General features: G+C 40.4%; 1 protein-coding gene across 1 annotated transcript in view; it reads right to left on the minus strand.

Moving 5' to 3' along the window:
* The window catches only part of LOC115157954 (TSC22 domain family protein 2), a 54,648-nt gene continuing 39,130 nt past the window's right edge, over positions 1-15,518 (minus strand). Inside the window, exons 2-3 of the mRNA XM_029706323.1 lie at positions 2,868-2,919; positions 1-2,642 (exon numbers count right to left, since the gene is read on the minus strand). Of these exons, the coding sequence (XP_029562183.1) occupies positions 2,355-2,642; positions 2,868-2,919 (340 nt within the window). The 3' untranslated portion in view covers positions 1-2,354. The remainder of the gene's footprint in view (positions 2,643-2,867; positions 2,920-15,518) is intronic.

The raw sequence follows: 15,518 nt of genomic DNA on the forward strand, positions 1-15,518 counted from the left end.
TTGACATTCTTAATAAAACAGTAATTTATTTTTTTTTACACCATTTTTTTTGTTGCCACAACAGCACATTACAAGGGCATCATTAAGATATTTTCTCCAAGGCTCAGTGATCATCACGTTCATACAGTACACACCTCGCATGTACATGGCATCTCCTTCAAAAAAAGAAATAATAATACCCAGTTGCAAAGGTGAAATCTAAGTTCATCCTACTAAAGATGATAATTTTGGTTTGGTTCTAAGCCACAAAGAATGGTACAGGAATCACAAAAGACATGTAACGCAGACAGGACATACCATAATATGCTCATTCAATAGTTTACCAGATTCAAGCTGGAGTTGTGAAATGTGTACAATACTTTCCATTAAGTTTGTAAGTTATTATAGTCTAGCAGTTTTTTTATTGAAGTATGTGTTGGTACACTACAATCAGAATCTAAATGTTTGCATTCCTTAAAGGTCCAATGCAGCCATTTTTTTTAAATCTCAAAATCAAATCCTTTCTGGGTAACAATTCAGTACCTTCCTGTGATTGTTTTCAATTAAAATGGTCAAAAATAACTAAAAAAGAGCTACTTAAGCAAAGAACAATTTCTCAAGCAAGAATTTTGCTAGGACTGTCAGTGGTTTGAGTGGGGAGGGGAAAACTGAACTAATTTACTGCGTGGTGACGTCACCATGGAAACCCAAAGCTCCCTCCCACTAAAACAGGCTGACATTTCAGGTGGTCTTTTCAAACAGCTCTTATACTAAAAGGGCATTATAATTTTCACAGTATTATTCCAACCTCATAGTGTGGAAATATAAAGTAACGTTTTTGACTGCAATGGGCCTTTAAATACAGTAACATTTGCAATTTAACAAAACTTTTTTGGTCTGCATATGAAATTCAAAACACTTTACATAAACAAAAATACGTCTCAAACTTCATTTTCTGCTAGTGTGTGCTTCTGACTCTCCCTTACTCTTAATCCCCTCATTCTCTCCCCCTCTCTTTCCATTCCGTTCTCCTTCCTCTCTCGTTCTAACTGGCAGCTCTTTGTAAACGATGGGTAAAGGACAGAGCAGACTAACTTTACGTTACAATAAGAGTGCTAAATAAAAAGATGAGGTAAGAAAGTGGTTTAATTATAGATCATGCAGAACATGCTAAACAGAAACAAAAAAACAAGTAAAAAAAAATTCAAAAAGAAACGTGTGCATTAAAAATTAAATTATTACACAGCTTTGAGTCTTTGGTTACAACGTAGGTTGAACAATTTCACAGCTTTTTTACCCCTAGCCCAGACAGTAAATATGTGCAATAGAATTTTTAAAACGTTGGGAAAGTATGGCAATTGTCTTCCAATTTTGGCGACAAAGAAGCTACAGCAAATGTTTATCAAAATATAACTACCAACGATTCATATCTCAATAACTGGCGTTCACCTGTACAATCCCTCTTTGCTTTTAACACTTTACAAAATGTACATTCAACCTGGATTCATTTAATTAAGTTAACTGCCTTTTAGTGTTAGCGGTGCTATGCCATGGGAATTGCCTTTTTAAAAGAACCTATTGCATTTACGGAACTACTTTTTGATTAGACTACCAATTGACTGCCTGACCGATAATCTAACATACTTTAACATGTACTTCCGTGACATTGTTCATTTACATTATGAAAATTGTATCCCTGAAATAAATAAATGCAAACATTAAAACTGAACTAATGAAGTTATTTTTTGATTTGTGTCAGTGTGGTGGCTCTGGGAAAACTAGTTTTGGTCTTCTCACGGCGTGAGACACATTCTTCCTATGGTGGGAGGAATCCTTTCCTCCACCTCAGTCTCTATTTGTCGTTCTCATTCCCCCGTTCTTTTCCACTTGCTACCAACAACCAAGTGTGGAGTGGGGGGATAGAACAGTCAAGGGCCTCCCAGGACGTAGGACCCCCCCCCCCCCACGTTTTTCGGCCTCTTGGACCACCTCCACTACCGCCACCATGCGCCGGATTGCCTCTTACCCCCCGTGGCCCTGCACCGCACTCCTCCCTTGGCCAGCTCCCCATAGACTTAACGCAGGACACCCGGCCAAAAGAATGCTATCACATGATGATGATTGTCTAATACTGGGAAGGCCCGACGACAGCAGCAGCACGCAAAATGAAGCATGGCTCTTCACACGAGTCGAAGACAAGGGTGGCAAACAAAAGCTGATTTTGCTTGGTTTTTTTTTTGCTTCTAAAAAAACAAATCAAATGCAGTTCTGAGCTCTTTTTTTATGTTGCAAGGCAGCGGGAGAGGCAGGGGTTGGTTGTTTGTTGGGGTCTCCTCCTCCCGTATGTCAGGGAGGTGTATTACGGGGGCATGGGATCACACAGAGGTGACGTTGGGCTGCTGTGGCAGGCTGAAAGCCTGGGTTTCACCCTCCAGGGGGGTGTTGGTATTGGTGGAGGGTAGCTGCTGAGACGGGGAGGTGCTGCCGGCAGGGCTGATTTGGGTGGACGACAGCTGGGTGAGCTGGTCCATATTGGCCAGGGACTTGAGCACGGCGTTCTCCTGCTCAAGCTGAGAGTTCCTCTCGCACAGTTCCTTGATCTGCTCCTTCAGCACCTCCACCTCCTCCCGCACTGCGTACATCAGGTGGCTCTTCACTAGATCCTGAGGAGAGAGAGGCCTGCCATTAGCACAACAATTTAGGACCATACAACAATGCACACACACTATAGAGATAAGAGAGGTTGTCAGAGGGCTAGCAAGAGAGATATAATACCATGTCAAACATTACTCACAAGCTTTACCACTGACTTCAGGTCAAATCATGTACTTTAACTTTTCAATATGTTAGTAGTGCCTAGTTAAAGGTAAAACGAGAGACGCACTCACCATTGCTTGCTCTATCTTGTTATCGATGGCAACAACACTGGCTCCGGAAGCACTGTGGAGATAAGAGAAAAATAATGTTAATACCGAAGGAATGAGGAAGAGAGGCCACCCTATTCCTTTGAAGAGAATCATCAAATCATCTATTACACATTCGAATGTATGTTTCTGTTTTCAATTATGTCGGTCACCAGTCAAGCCTACGCATGTCAAAAATGACATGATATCCTCTTTACTTTGGAGTAAAGCAGAACAACTGCTCTTCCAAGGTACACTACTTGACCAAAAACATGGACACCTGCTTGTTGAACATCTCATTCAAAAATCATGGGCATTAATATGGAATTGGTCCCCCCTTCGCTGCTATAATAGCCTCCACTCTTCTGGGAAGGCTTTCCACTATATGTTGTAACATTGCTGCGGGGACAGCGTACCTTCTTTTTTTTTATCCATTGCAAATGAGAGGCTAATAGTTTCCCCTCGATAATCACCAAGTCTCAGTGTGAAAGAGCAAAATGTCATGCTCTGATGATCCCATATATCTAGTGGAAACGTCATAAAATGCCGAACACTTTTCCCTTGCCGGAATAGGCTAGTTGATACAATGTTGCAAGTTTGCTGGCAACAGACCTAGTTGATGGTATCAAATCAATGTTGCACTTCACTAGCTGAAGTCAAATATGGTACTGTCCAAATGTAGCATGTTTTTGGTCACAGGTTCAGGAATTGCTGAAGAAATGCAACTTTTACCTGGAGCTAACTCTGCAAATAGCACGGCTGGGTGATTTAAAAAGTCAGTCAATCAATCAATAATACTCTTAGCAAAAATGCTTATCTTTAATTTACAATATGTAGAATCTGAGAATAGAAAGGTTCAGAAATGTTTTGAAAAATCACAGCACAGTTGAAAAATATATGGCAAATAGAAATCTAAACTAGAGGTCAACCGATTATGATTTTTCAACGCCGATACCGATTATTGGAGGCCCAAAACCCCGATACCGATTAATCGGACAATTTGGGGGGGGGGGTTTATTTATTTATAATAATGATAATTACAACAATTCTGAATGAACACTTATTTTAACTTAATATAATACATCAATAAAATCGATTTAGCCTCAAATAAATAATTAAACCAAATTGAACATGTTTCAATAATGCAAAACAAAGTGTTGGAGAAGAAAGTAAAAGTGCAATATGTGCCATGTAAAAAAAAGCTAAGGTATAAGTTCCTTGCTCAGAAAATGGGAACATATGAAAGCTGGTGGTTCCTTTTAACATGAGTCTTCAATATTCCCAGGTAAGTTTTAGGTTGGAGTTATTATAGGAATTATAGGACTATTTCTCTCTATACGATTTGTATTTCATATACCTTTGACTATTGGATGTTCTTATAGGCACTTTATTATTGCCAGTGTAACAGTATAGCTTCCGTCCCTCTCCTCGCTCCTACCTGGGCTTGAACCAGGAACACATCGACAACAGCCACCCTCGAAGCACCGTTACCCATGTAGAGGAAGGGAAACAACTACTCCAAGTCTCAGAGTGAGTGACGTTTGAAACGCTATTAGCGAGCACCCCGCTAACTAGCTAGCCATTTCACATCGGTTACACCAGCCTAATCTTGGGAGTTGACAGGCTTGAAGGGGTGGGTATAATTTGTGGAACGTTCCAACAGGAATCTGTTCCAAAAAACGTAAAGTAAAAGGTTGCCAACCAACAACGCATACAAAGTAGCAACGCATACAAACCTGGCTAACTAGCTGCCGAATAGTCATCAACTCACCATGTAGCTTATTCTTAAATGTTTGTCTATCGGCAACCAGAGTGAGGACAGACATTTTTCGGAATAAACGTGATGAAATAGACCACTCACTACCCGGTATCTTATTCTGCCGCTATACAACTTTGTATGCGTTGTTTTTTGGCAACCTTGTTATTTACAAAGTTTTTGGAATAGATTCCTGTTGGAACGTTCCACAAATTATACCCACCCGGTTTGAAGTCATAAACAGCTTGAAACACAGCGAATAGCTGCTGGCAAATGCACGAAAGTGCTGTCTGAATGAATGCTTACGAGTTATGTTATGTCAATGTTATGTCATAATTACGTAAAATTCTGACAAATTAGTTCGCAACAAGCCAGGCGGCCCAAACTGTTGCATATACCCTGACTCTGCGTGCAATGAACGCTAGAGATGACACAATTTCATGTTAGTAGGCAATATTAACTAAATATGCAGGTTTAAAAATATATACTTGTTTATTGATTTTTAAGAAAGGCATTGATGTTTATGGTTAGGTACATTGGTGCAATGACAGTGCTTTTTTCGCAAATGCGCTTGTTAAATCAACACGCGTTTGGCGAAATAGGCTGTGATTCAATGATAAATTAACAGGCGATTACATGCAACGCAGGACACGTTAGATAAATTAGTAATATCAACCATGTGTAGTTAACTAGTGATTATGTTATGTTTGATAGTTTTTTATAAGATAAATTTAATCCTAGCTAGCAACTTACCTTGGCTTCTTGCTGCCCTCGCGTAACAGGTAGTCAGCCTGCCATGCAGGCTCCTCGTGCGTTGGATTGGATTAGTAACCGGAAGGTTGCAAAAACGAATCCCCCCTGAACAAGGCAGTTAACCCCTGTTCCTAGGCCGTCATTGAAAATAAGAATGTGTTCTTAATCTGACTTGCGTAGTTAAATAAAGGTGTAAAAAAAAAAAAAATTTAAGTCCCAAATTGTTTTGGGTTTTTTTACATAAAAAAAAAAATATATATATTATATCGGCAAATCGGTGGCCAAAAATACCGATTACCGATTGTTATGAAAACTTGAAATCGGCCCCAATTAAAATCGGCCATTCCGATTAATCGGTCTACCTCTAATCTAAACAGGATAGTGTTCAGAGATAGACAGGAGGGATAGAGTGGAGCTGAAGGATGGGATCAATTACATTGATGGAAGCCAAAAGCTGATCTACCCCCTACATTTTAATAAAAAAATGTATTGTAAAAAAATTTCTCAAGACAGATAGAAAGGGACATACAGGTGGAGTAGATTAATGCGATTTAAAGAAACAGAATTTTCATCACGATATTCTTACTGTTTTTATTTGTCAGCTGTGTATTTTTACTTAGTTGACAATGCTGAATTGGTTCTCAGTTCCATGTGCTCATTTCTTTAACCACCAATGGTTCACGGTGTCGGCCTATCAATGTGTCCACATGGCAGAAGCTGGTGCTCTCGCATTCGTTACATTTTTATCATTTTAATTCAGATTTGCATAATTAACCACGTGACAATGATTTTGAGAAACAAAATAATTATTGAAATGAAACTGTTCCATGAAAATGTGATTATCATAAGTGTCATGCAGAAACTCACGCGCCGCCTACGTCAGCTATAGTCCTACCCAAGTTTATCAGGCATCGCGTTCTTGGAAAATGCAGTTCATATTTTCTTCTTTGCCATGATTAGCTCAGAAATTGACGAATAGGTCTACAAACTCAAAATCCCTTATTACCCTGACACTATAGCGCACTGAGCGAAACTCCCGGACAGCAGTTGTGAGTAGCCTAATTTCAATCCATAGGCTATTGTCCATTGTACTTTGACCTGTCCTGTTTTTAGGATATGGTATGTTTGTTAACATGTTACTTCATATTCATATCGAAGCAAACATTTTTTGATAGGGCGCCATTTAGGCTATTTTATCGGAAGCACGCATGATGTAAAAAGTGTCCATGACATTCTGTAGGAGACAAAAGGCCACAGAGGCTATATACTCTCTACTGTATATGCTACATGATTTATGTTAGATGACTTTGACAGAGTGGTGATGGCCAATATACATATTTTCCCTGCCTTTGGCAGTGGGCACTGCTTATAATGGGGCATCATCAGTGCTCACCTTAATAGCCCACCACTGGGTGAGACAAGTTTTCATTGTTTTGGGGCAGAATTATGTGAGGTGTTGTTGGTGATTCTTGGTCAGTTTAGCTCGCGAAATGCTGCCCTTGTCAATCTGCCGCGCCAGGCGGCTGCCTAATCCGCGGGCCGGCCGGCCGACCACCTCATTGTGCGCTCCATTGTACTGGAAAGTCATCTTTCTTGATACTGTGCACTTTTAATAGGCACCATTAAAGCGCTGATCAGCAGTGCTTTAATGGGAGGATGGGGAGGATAAGCATGGGAGGATAAAGCATCCTCCCACCGTTTCAGGTAAAACAGCTAAGGGAGAAAATGTAACCACTCAACTTCATAGACAGCTATGGATGCAGGGACTCACTATCCATATCAAAATTATAGTTTTAACCATGTTTTGAGGCTATATAGTTTGTTTACATTTACTTTGTATACACACATTGGAGTGAAACAAGTATATAGTTTGGGTTCTGATGGGGTACGACAGTTGAACTAAGGTCATTAGGCATTTCTAAATTATACTCTTCAACAATCAATGAGTCCATGTCATGAATTCATAAGTCCAAAAATGGACAATGCAACTGCAGACTGCCCCTTCAGATGTACAATGCACCTCTACCGGGCACAGCGAGCCTCGTCGGCGCACCCTGTGCAAATAGGATATCTAATACAATGCATATAAAACCCAAGGATTAGGGAATAAGCGAATTCCCATAAAATTGTTGTAGTGAAGAATATAAACAATTTTTGGTGGGCAACTGGTGGTCACTGCATTCTAGATGCAGAACAATAACATACCACGCAAAACAGAACGGACCAAAAACTGATTGTTATTGGAAGTGAAACGTATTATTTCCGCTTCTAATGCAAATCAAATCATACGTAAATGGACTAATCTCACAACCGTGCATCTCTTTTTGATGTAAATGCACAAGGAGGCGTGAAGTGCTCTCAACCACCGTGTGCAGTGAAAACTGTTCGGGATTTTTTTTTCAAACACCATCCTCTGAATAAATATTTCTCCTTTCAGATGTAATACAATATAAAACTATACTTTTTTTGTCATGTTTTATCTCGACAGGTTTGAGGATACTATGTGTTGCAATCTTTTGTTGTCTAATCGACATCACAGTCGAATACACCGCGTTTATTGTACCCTTTTTATGATGGTTCCCAATACCTCTCGTTTATCACTCCGTTAAAGGCCGTATCCTTAAAGAAAATGCACAATACTCACATCGTTTAGGGCCCACCGTCTCGTTGACACATTAAATAAATCTCACATGTCGCTATTTAATCCTCAAAGGTTGTCGTGTTTGATACTTTACAAAGACCAATGCGCAGTCGCTTGCCTTTCCAGTACAACACCGCCCTGCAAACGCACGACTGAACAAAGGGGCTCGCGCGCAACACGCCACTAGAAGGTGCTCTGGCAAGATAACATTTTGTGCAGGTCTGTAGAAGTTTGCTATTAATGTGATTTCAAATTTTACTGAACCAGCGGAATACATGAAATGTTATTCTTCCTCCATATTCACGGGTGAGGTAAAACTATACGGCCCATGCTGTTATGCTCCAAAGACTGCGGAGGTTTTAGGTTTCCTCAGCACAAATCAAACTTGTGTGTGTCTGTGTCATGGTCTCTCAACTATTGCAGAAAACTATGCAATCCTTTTCAATCAGGTCCGAGTAATCCATAAATGCCATAGACTCCTCCATGCAATGTAAACAAGGCACCTGTCAATTATCGATGCTATGGTAATGCCTAGGCTCTGTATGTGACTGGCAGCAGCACAATGTATGATTGGACTTGCAGAGAGACAACCGCCCATCAAATGTCACACCACATTAAAGTTACTGATGCTACAAGAAAGAAGCCAAAGCCCTTGTATCCCTGCAAAGTTGATACAAATTGTAATAGTGGCACAACAGACCAATGATAAAATACAGTAACAATTCTAAAAATGGGACACTTTGTTCTTCTAGTAACTGATCATGGATACAAAACTTGAGCAAGAGCACAAGCAAGTTGATAAAATCCCACTCTTCATTGATAAAAATCAAGCATTATTGATTAGTCTTTTTCATACCATAGCAAAGACAGCTACACAATGATGAGGTAATACAAATGTATCCAAATACTCAAAAGCTATTACCTGCATCGTGCTCTGTGAGAAACAAAACGTCCTGAATATGCAGGTAAGGTTCCTGGCGTGCAGGGAAGACTGTAGCTCATTTTGCAACGCATGATGCCCAAAAGTTCCATAAAACACAACTCTGTCATAGGTATCAGTGTTTTGACAGTTGTGTGTCTCCAGTCTTTAAAAGCCTTTTTACATGTCACATTGACTTGCTTGGGAGAATGTTAGGGGAGGAGTTTGGTGCACTTGACATTCTCATTTGCCTTCTCATGCGACAGGCTTATATGATCACATTTACTGACATTCACTGCCAAATTTTATTTAATCACACCACGTGTCAACCCGCACCTTTATTATATCCATATACACTGTTAGTCTTAAAGAAGTTTACTCATAAATATCTTTAAAAAATCTGCACATTAGATGTTTCTTTGATTTCTCTCAAAACCAAATTATGGCACTCATGTTTAAGTAACTACATTATTGAATATGGATATTCAGGGTGCTAGTTAATATTTTCAGGTTGTGTGTGCCTTTTAATTTACTTTGCCTTAACTCTATTTAAAAGCTCCAATGCGCAAAACCCTTAATGTTTAGAGCACAGCATTTATTCTTTAAGTGCTTATGGCTGACTACACATACATGAAGCAAACTGCTACAACACTATCAACTGGGAACCTATATTTCTCTATTACATTGTTGTCCAGATTTTAGTCATAAGAAGATTTATGATTGTACTCTTTACAGTGATTTAATAGTTTTTAATATTAGCCTAATCCCATGATAAAAACTTGTTCTGTTAGTGAATTTACTCAAATAATTAAACTAATCAAATTTCAAACTCAACTTTCCTCATGTCAACAATGTCCTCTCTGTCCAGTCTGAAGCAGAGTTTCAAAATGCAAATGTCCAACTATCAAAAGCAGATATCAAAAGATGGAAAAATAAAACTGGATCATTATACCATTTGACCTTTTCCGGTGTCTCTACTCAAAAGTGGACCACTGAGGAGCTATTGTTCCTGCTGTGATGACCTACTTTCAACATACGGGTAGAGGGGAATGTTATGCTATGCTGACAGGTCCACAATAACATGCAAAACCGCAAAATGAACTGCCCGCATTCCACATCTTTGGCCCGCCTTGATTGCAATCTGAGTGGTTGATAAACAAGGAGAGAATAATACATTCTTCCTCCTCTGAAACAACCATAACAAAACACAGTGACAGCAGTCGGCAATGTTCTGCTGTGTCTCTGCCTAATGAGAGATGGGAAAGGATGATGGGCGGGGAGGGGTTAAAAGGAAGTGGAGGGAAGTCACTGGCAGCTAAATCTAATTTGTTAGCAATCAGCATCCAAGGAAAACAAGGCGGCCTGTACATTTTATTCCGGGAGGGGACATATGGGCTGTTTATATAAGAGATGGCTTGCTGTGTGTGTCACCCACAACAAGGACCTGTGCTGACCACAACAGTGCACACGTGTGTGTGTGTCAAGACAACAAACAACCCTAGGAACACAACACCCCACATTCCAGTCGCCCCCAAAGCCCCAAAACATTCCAGTCACCCCGGCGGCATAAACCCCAACACCACACATCGAAGTCACCTCACCCCTGACGGGGCACCGGCAGAACCAAAACACCCCACATTCAGGGTTGGGGGTGCTGACCGGATAACGGGGAGACGAAAACACAGAGAACATGTGCGAGGGCAGAGAGTACGGTCTCCCCTTTTTTCTCTCGTCTGATCACATGCTTTCGGAGACAAAAAATCCAATGTGTTCTTCATTAAGGGACAGACGCACAAGCACACTTCACCCTGCAAACCCATACGAACACCACACTAGGTGAAGGCAGCTGTACAAATCATACTTCAATGGCCGCTCCCCTCGGCCAATGGATCTCAAACTATGGAGAGGGTGGGTGCTTATAGAAGATCTTATTGACTGACGACACGCTGCTAGGCTCTTTCATATGCAGAGACCTTATTTATCCCCAGAGTTAACAGCATATGGGCCTCTCTAATCTTCTCAAAAGCTGCACTACAGTCGCTAGACCAGTTGATGTCAGCAGAGTCTGAGTTATTAGCCATTATCCTCACCTAAATCAAAAGAGGAACGACTCCAGCTGATTATGAACTGTCAAACAGAAAAAAGAAGCTTAGTTAAAGGTATCTTAATAAACACTTTTATATTTTGTCCATGTTCACCCAAGTCAAGAAGACTTAAGAGACAATGGTCCTGAAAGACAAATAACATTGTTATAAACCAGCTTTGCTACCCCATTGCCTTAATTGATGGTACCCATTATTTAAGAAAGGAGCCCAGTATAAACTTGCCTGGAGGTGGGTCTCTAGGGTCCTAAGGGGACTAGGAATGCTATTGGGCTAATAATGACCTTTTCAATCAAATAGGAAGCCAGGAGGAACATTTACAGGGACTCTGGGGCATGCCCTAAAACAATGAGTCTAAACCAATGTTATTCTTACTCCTGTTATATTTTGACTGCTTACATGGGTGCCCTGATTCACACTGGTGTGCCTTGAGGAACTCTCGTGTGCCACAAAACCGTTCTGAATCTTGATCATTTTTCGATACACTGACATATAACCCTTAGATGTATGTCAAATCCACATGCCATTTTTATTTGGGAGCACCAGTGCCGCTCAGATAATATATGAATGGTACATGATTACATCTCCATCATTGTTTCAAGTCCAGTGCGTTCAGGCTGTTACATTTATCAATTGAGGGGTGCACATCACAAGCAATGTCAGTTGTCTCATTTCACGTCGCCTGTGACAAGCATTAGCAGAGGCAAGTCTGCTTAGGCTTAGCTGTACCAAAGCCTCTGCCATAGAAACAAACGGAGCATGGCTTTGTGTCCGTTGTTGCACCGCTCGTCTCTAGCACAAACCGTTCAAAACTAAAGACTTATTTTAACGGAGTTATACAAACAAATATTTTTAGCACAGATTCGCAAAACGCACTTAAAAGGGGTACAGAATTATGAAAATAGTTCAAATAAAACCTATTTAATCTATAAAAAAAAAACGTTTTTCACAATTTTTTTTTTAATGATTTGCAGTATGGAGCAGATGAGGTCTATATACTAAATGAATTAATAAGGACATTTTAGGGATGCCCAACATTTTTTTTACCATCAAGCTGGGCCCAGGTTTAAAAAAAAAGGTTGGAAATCACTGCTGTAGACTATGTTATTAGATGCGATTTTCGGTAAACTATCAAAATAAAGTCGCACACTCCATATATTAACTCCCAGCAATATAATGGGTATTTACCAATGTTCCGGCATCACTGTGCCTTCCTCAGGGTAATGTCATGAATACTTGAACCAGGTTATGTAGACAAACAGTGCAATTAGTGCAACCAATGACAATAGTGAGGGTGTCATAACGATTATGTTAATTACAATTTGTGAAACGTAAAAATAATTATTTAATATATTACGCTATTGTTATCATATAGGAACATAATTGAATAATGTACATCATATTAGCATCAACATACATTGTTTTATTCAATTTCACATAATTGTTTCGCATTTAATTTCATATTTGTTACATGTAATCTTTTGGTTCAACCTTAAATGCATAATGAGCATCATCAACAGGGGGAAATGATTAGTTGTACGCTAATAAGCTGTAGCAAGAATATATCAATTTATATGACTTGTTCATAAAAGAAAGATTTGTTCATAAGAAGGGCATGAGATCAAAGTCAATATTGGGACCCAAATGAGAAATTGTGTTTTCCTGGAACCCAAGCTAAGGAAAATATGCAACTCTACGTGAATATCGATACATTTCATTGCCCTTATGCCTAAAAAAAATGTAATAGACAAAAACAAAAAATTAAATACCCATAAATATATTTTCATGCTTATTTTTCCCCATTAAAAACACTGTCTACAGTCGTGGCCAAAAGTTGAGAATGACACAAATATTAATTTTCACAAAGCCCGCTGCCTCAGTTTGTATGATGGCAATTTGCATATACTCTAGAATATTATGAAGAGTGATCAGATGAATTGCAATTAATTGCAAAGTCCCTCTTTGCCATGCAAATGAACTGAATCCTCCCAAAAACATTTCCACCCTGCCACAAAAGGACCAGCTGACATGTCAGTGATTCTCTCGTTAACACAGGTGTGAGTGTTGACGAGGACAAGGCTGGAGATCACTCTGTCATGCTGATTGAGTTTGAATAACAGACTGGGAGCTTCAAAAAGGAGGGTGCTGCTTGGAATCATTGTTCTTCCTCTGTCATCCATGGTTACCTGCAAGGAAACGCGTGCCGTCATCATTGCTTTGCACAAAAAGGGCTTCACAGGCAAGGATATTGCTGCCAGTAAGATTGCACCTAAATCAACCATTTAATGGATCATCAAGAACTTCAAGGAGAGCGGTTCAATTGTTGTGAAGAAGGCTTCAGGGCGCCAAAGAAAGTCCAGCAAGCGCTAGGACCGTCTCCTAAAGTTGATTCAGCTGCGGGATTGGGGCACCACCAGTACAGAGCTTGCTCAGGAACGGCAGCAGGCAGGTGTGAGTGCATCTGCACACACAGTGAGGCAAAGACTTTTGGAGGATGGCCTGGTGTCAAGAAGGGCAGCAAAGAAGCCACTTCTCTCCAGGAAAAACATCAGGGACAGACTGATATTCTGCAAAAGGTACAGGGATTGGACTGCTGAGGACTGGGGTAAAGTCATTTTCTCTGATGAGTCCCTTTTCCGAAGGTTTGGGGCATCCGGAAAAAGCTTGTCCGGAGAAGACAAGGTGAGTGCTACCATCAGTCCTGTGTCATGCCAACAGTAAAGCATCCTGAGACCATTTATGTGTGGGGTTGCTTCTCAGCCAAGGGAGTGGGCTCACTCACAATTTTGTCTAAGAACACAGCCTTGAATAAAGAATGGTACCAACACATCCTCCGGGGGGCAACTTCTCCCAACCATCCAGGAACAGTTTGGTGACGAACCTTGCCTTTTCCAGCATGATGGAGCAACTTGCCATAAGGCAAAAGTGATAACTAAGTGGCTCGGGGAACAAAACATCGATATTTTGGGTCCATGGCCAGGAAACTCCCCAGACCTTAATCACATTGAGAACTTGTGGTCAATCCTCAAGAGGCGGGTAGACAAACAAAAACCCACAAATTCTGACAAACTCCAAGCATTGATTATGCAAGAATGGGCTGCCATCAGTCAGGATGTGGCCCAGAAGTGAATTGACAGCATGCCAGGGCAGATTGCAGAGGTCTTGAAAAAGAAGGATCAACATTGCAAATATTTACGCTTTGCATCAACTTCATGTAATTGTCAATAAAAGCCTTTGACACTTATGAAATGCTTGAAATTATACTTCAGTATTCCATAGTAACATCTGACAAAAATATCTAAAGACACTGAGGCAGCAGACTTTGTGAAAATTAATGTGTCATTCTCAAAACTTTTGGCCACAACTGTAGGTTGGAACTGTTGCTGTTAAAATACAATTAATAATTCCATTCTGAACTGGAATAAATGGATTGATCACATCACACAGATGTATAACAGAACACACACACATGCTTTTTGATCGTGCAACCCTAAGTAACAGTACAGATAAAAAAGATTCTGGCCTACTGTATATCTTACTGTATACATTTTTGTTGATAGAAAGTCTAGGTTGGAACTGTTGCTGTTAAAAAACATTTTTTTATTCTGAATTGGAATAAACTGATTAATCACATCACACAGATGTAGACCAGAAAACACACACATACACACAGTCCTAATGAAAGGTGTGTGGCTGGTTGAAGTTTCCAACAAGCATGTCTATTCTGGGCTGTTTTTGACAGTGCAACATTGAGGTCATGCTCAGCATTGAGACTGTTTCTGTACTTCAGAACCCTGACTTGCATAGGTATGTGGTGCCAAACTGGATCAGAACATCTACTGCTTTCTCAGTCAGGCAGGAGACCGCTTCCTGATGCAGATGAGCAACCCAGAACTGTGTGAGTGTTTGCCTCAAAAAGCATCTTGCTTCAATCAGTTTATTCCAGTTCCGAATAAAAAGTATTACTTGTAACAGCAACAGTTGTGCCTTGCTAGTTGACTTACTTTTCCACTTTCAAAGCACTGTTTCCTGAAGCATTCTGCCCTGTTCTGAAAGAACTCCCTGGGTTTACCGTCATGTTGTGCCTAGATGTTTGATCAGGACGTGTCGTTTTATTAATTTGTTCGTTCTGAGAGACTCATTACTAAGCACTTCCCCACACAAAACACATTGTGGGCGCTCCTCATAATTTCTCAAAGTTTGTAAGAATGAGACAAAAAGTCATCACTGTATTTGCGTTTCATGACGATTGAGCTCAGTCAGAACTTGTGGCTAGCATGAGTCCATTTCATGGCAGCGGTGAGTGATGGCGAGTGGGAATAACAAGTCAGTGGCTTGAACGACATCGCTGCAGTGTGTGGGTCGTGGAGTGATCTTCAAGAAAACTGCAGAAAAAAGATCAGCTAAACCGCCAAGCACACGGGCATCTCCCTCTACCACTTGCGCAGCTGCCAAACTGAGCAGG

The sequence above is a fragment of the Salmo trutta genome, chromosome 22 (assembly GCF_901001165.1).
Source record: "Salmo trutta chromosome 22, fSalTru1.1, whole genome shotgun sequence".
Classification (NCBI taxonomy): domain Eukaryota; kingdom Metazoa; phylum Chordata; class Actinopteri; order Salmoniformes; family Salmonidae; genus Salmo; species Salmo trutta.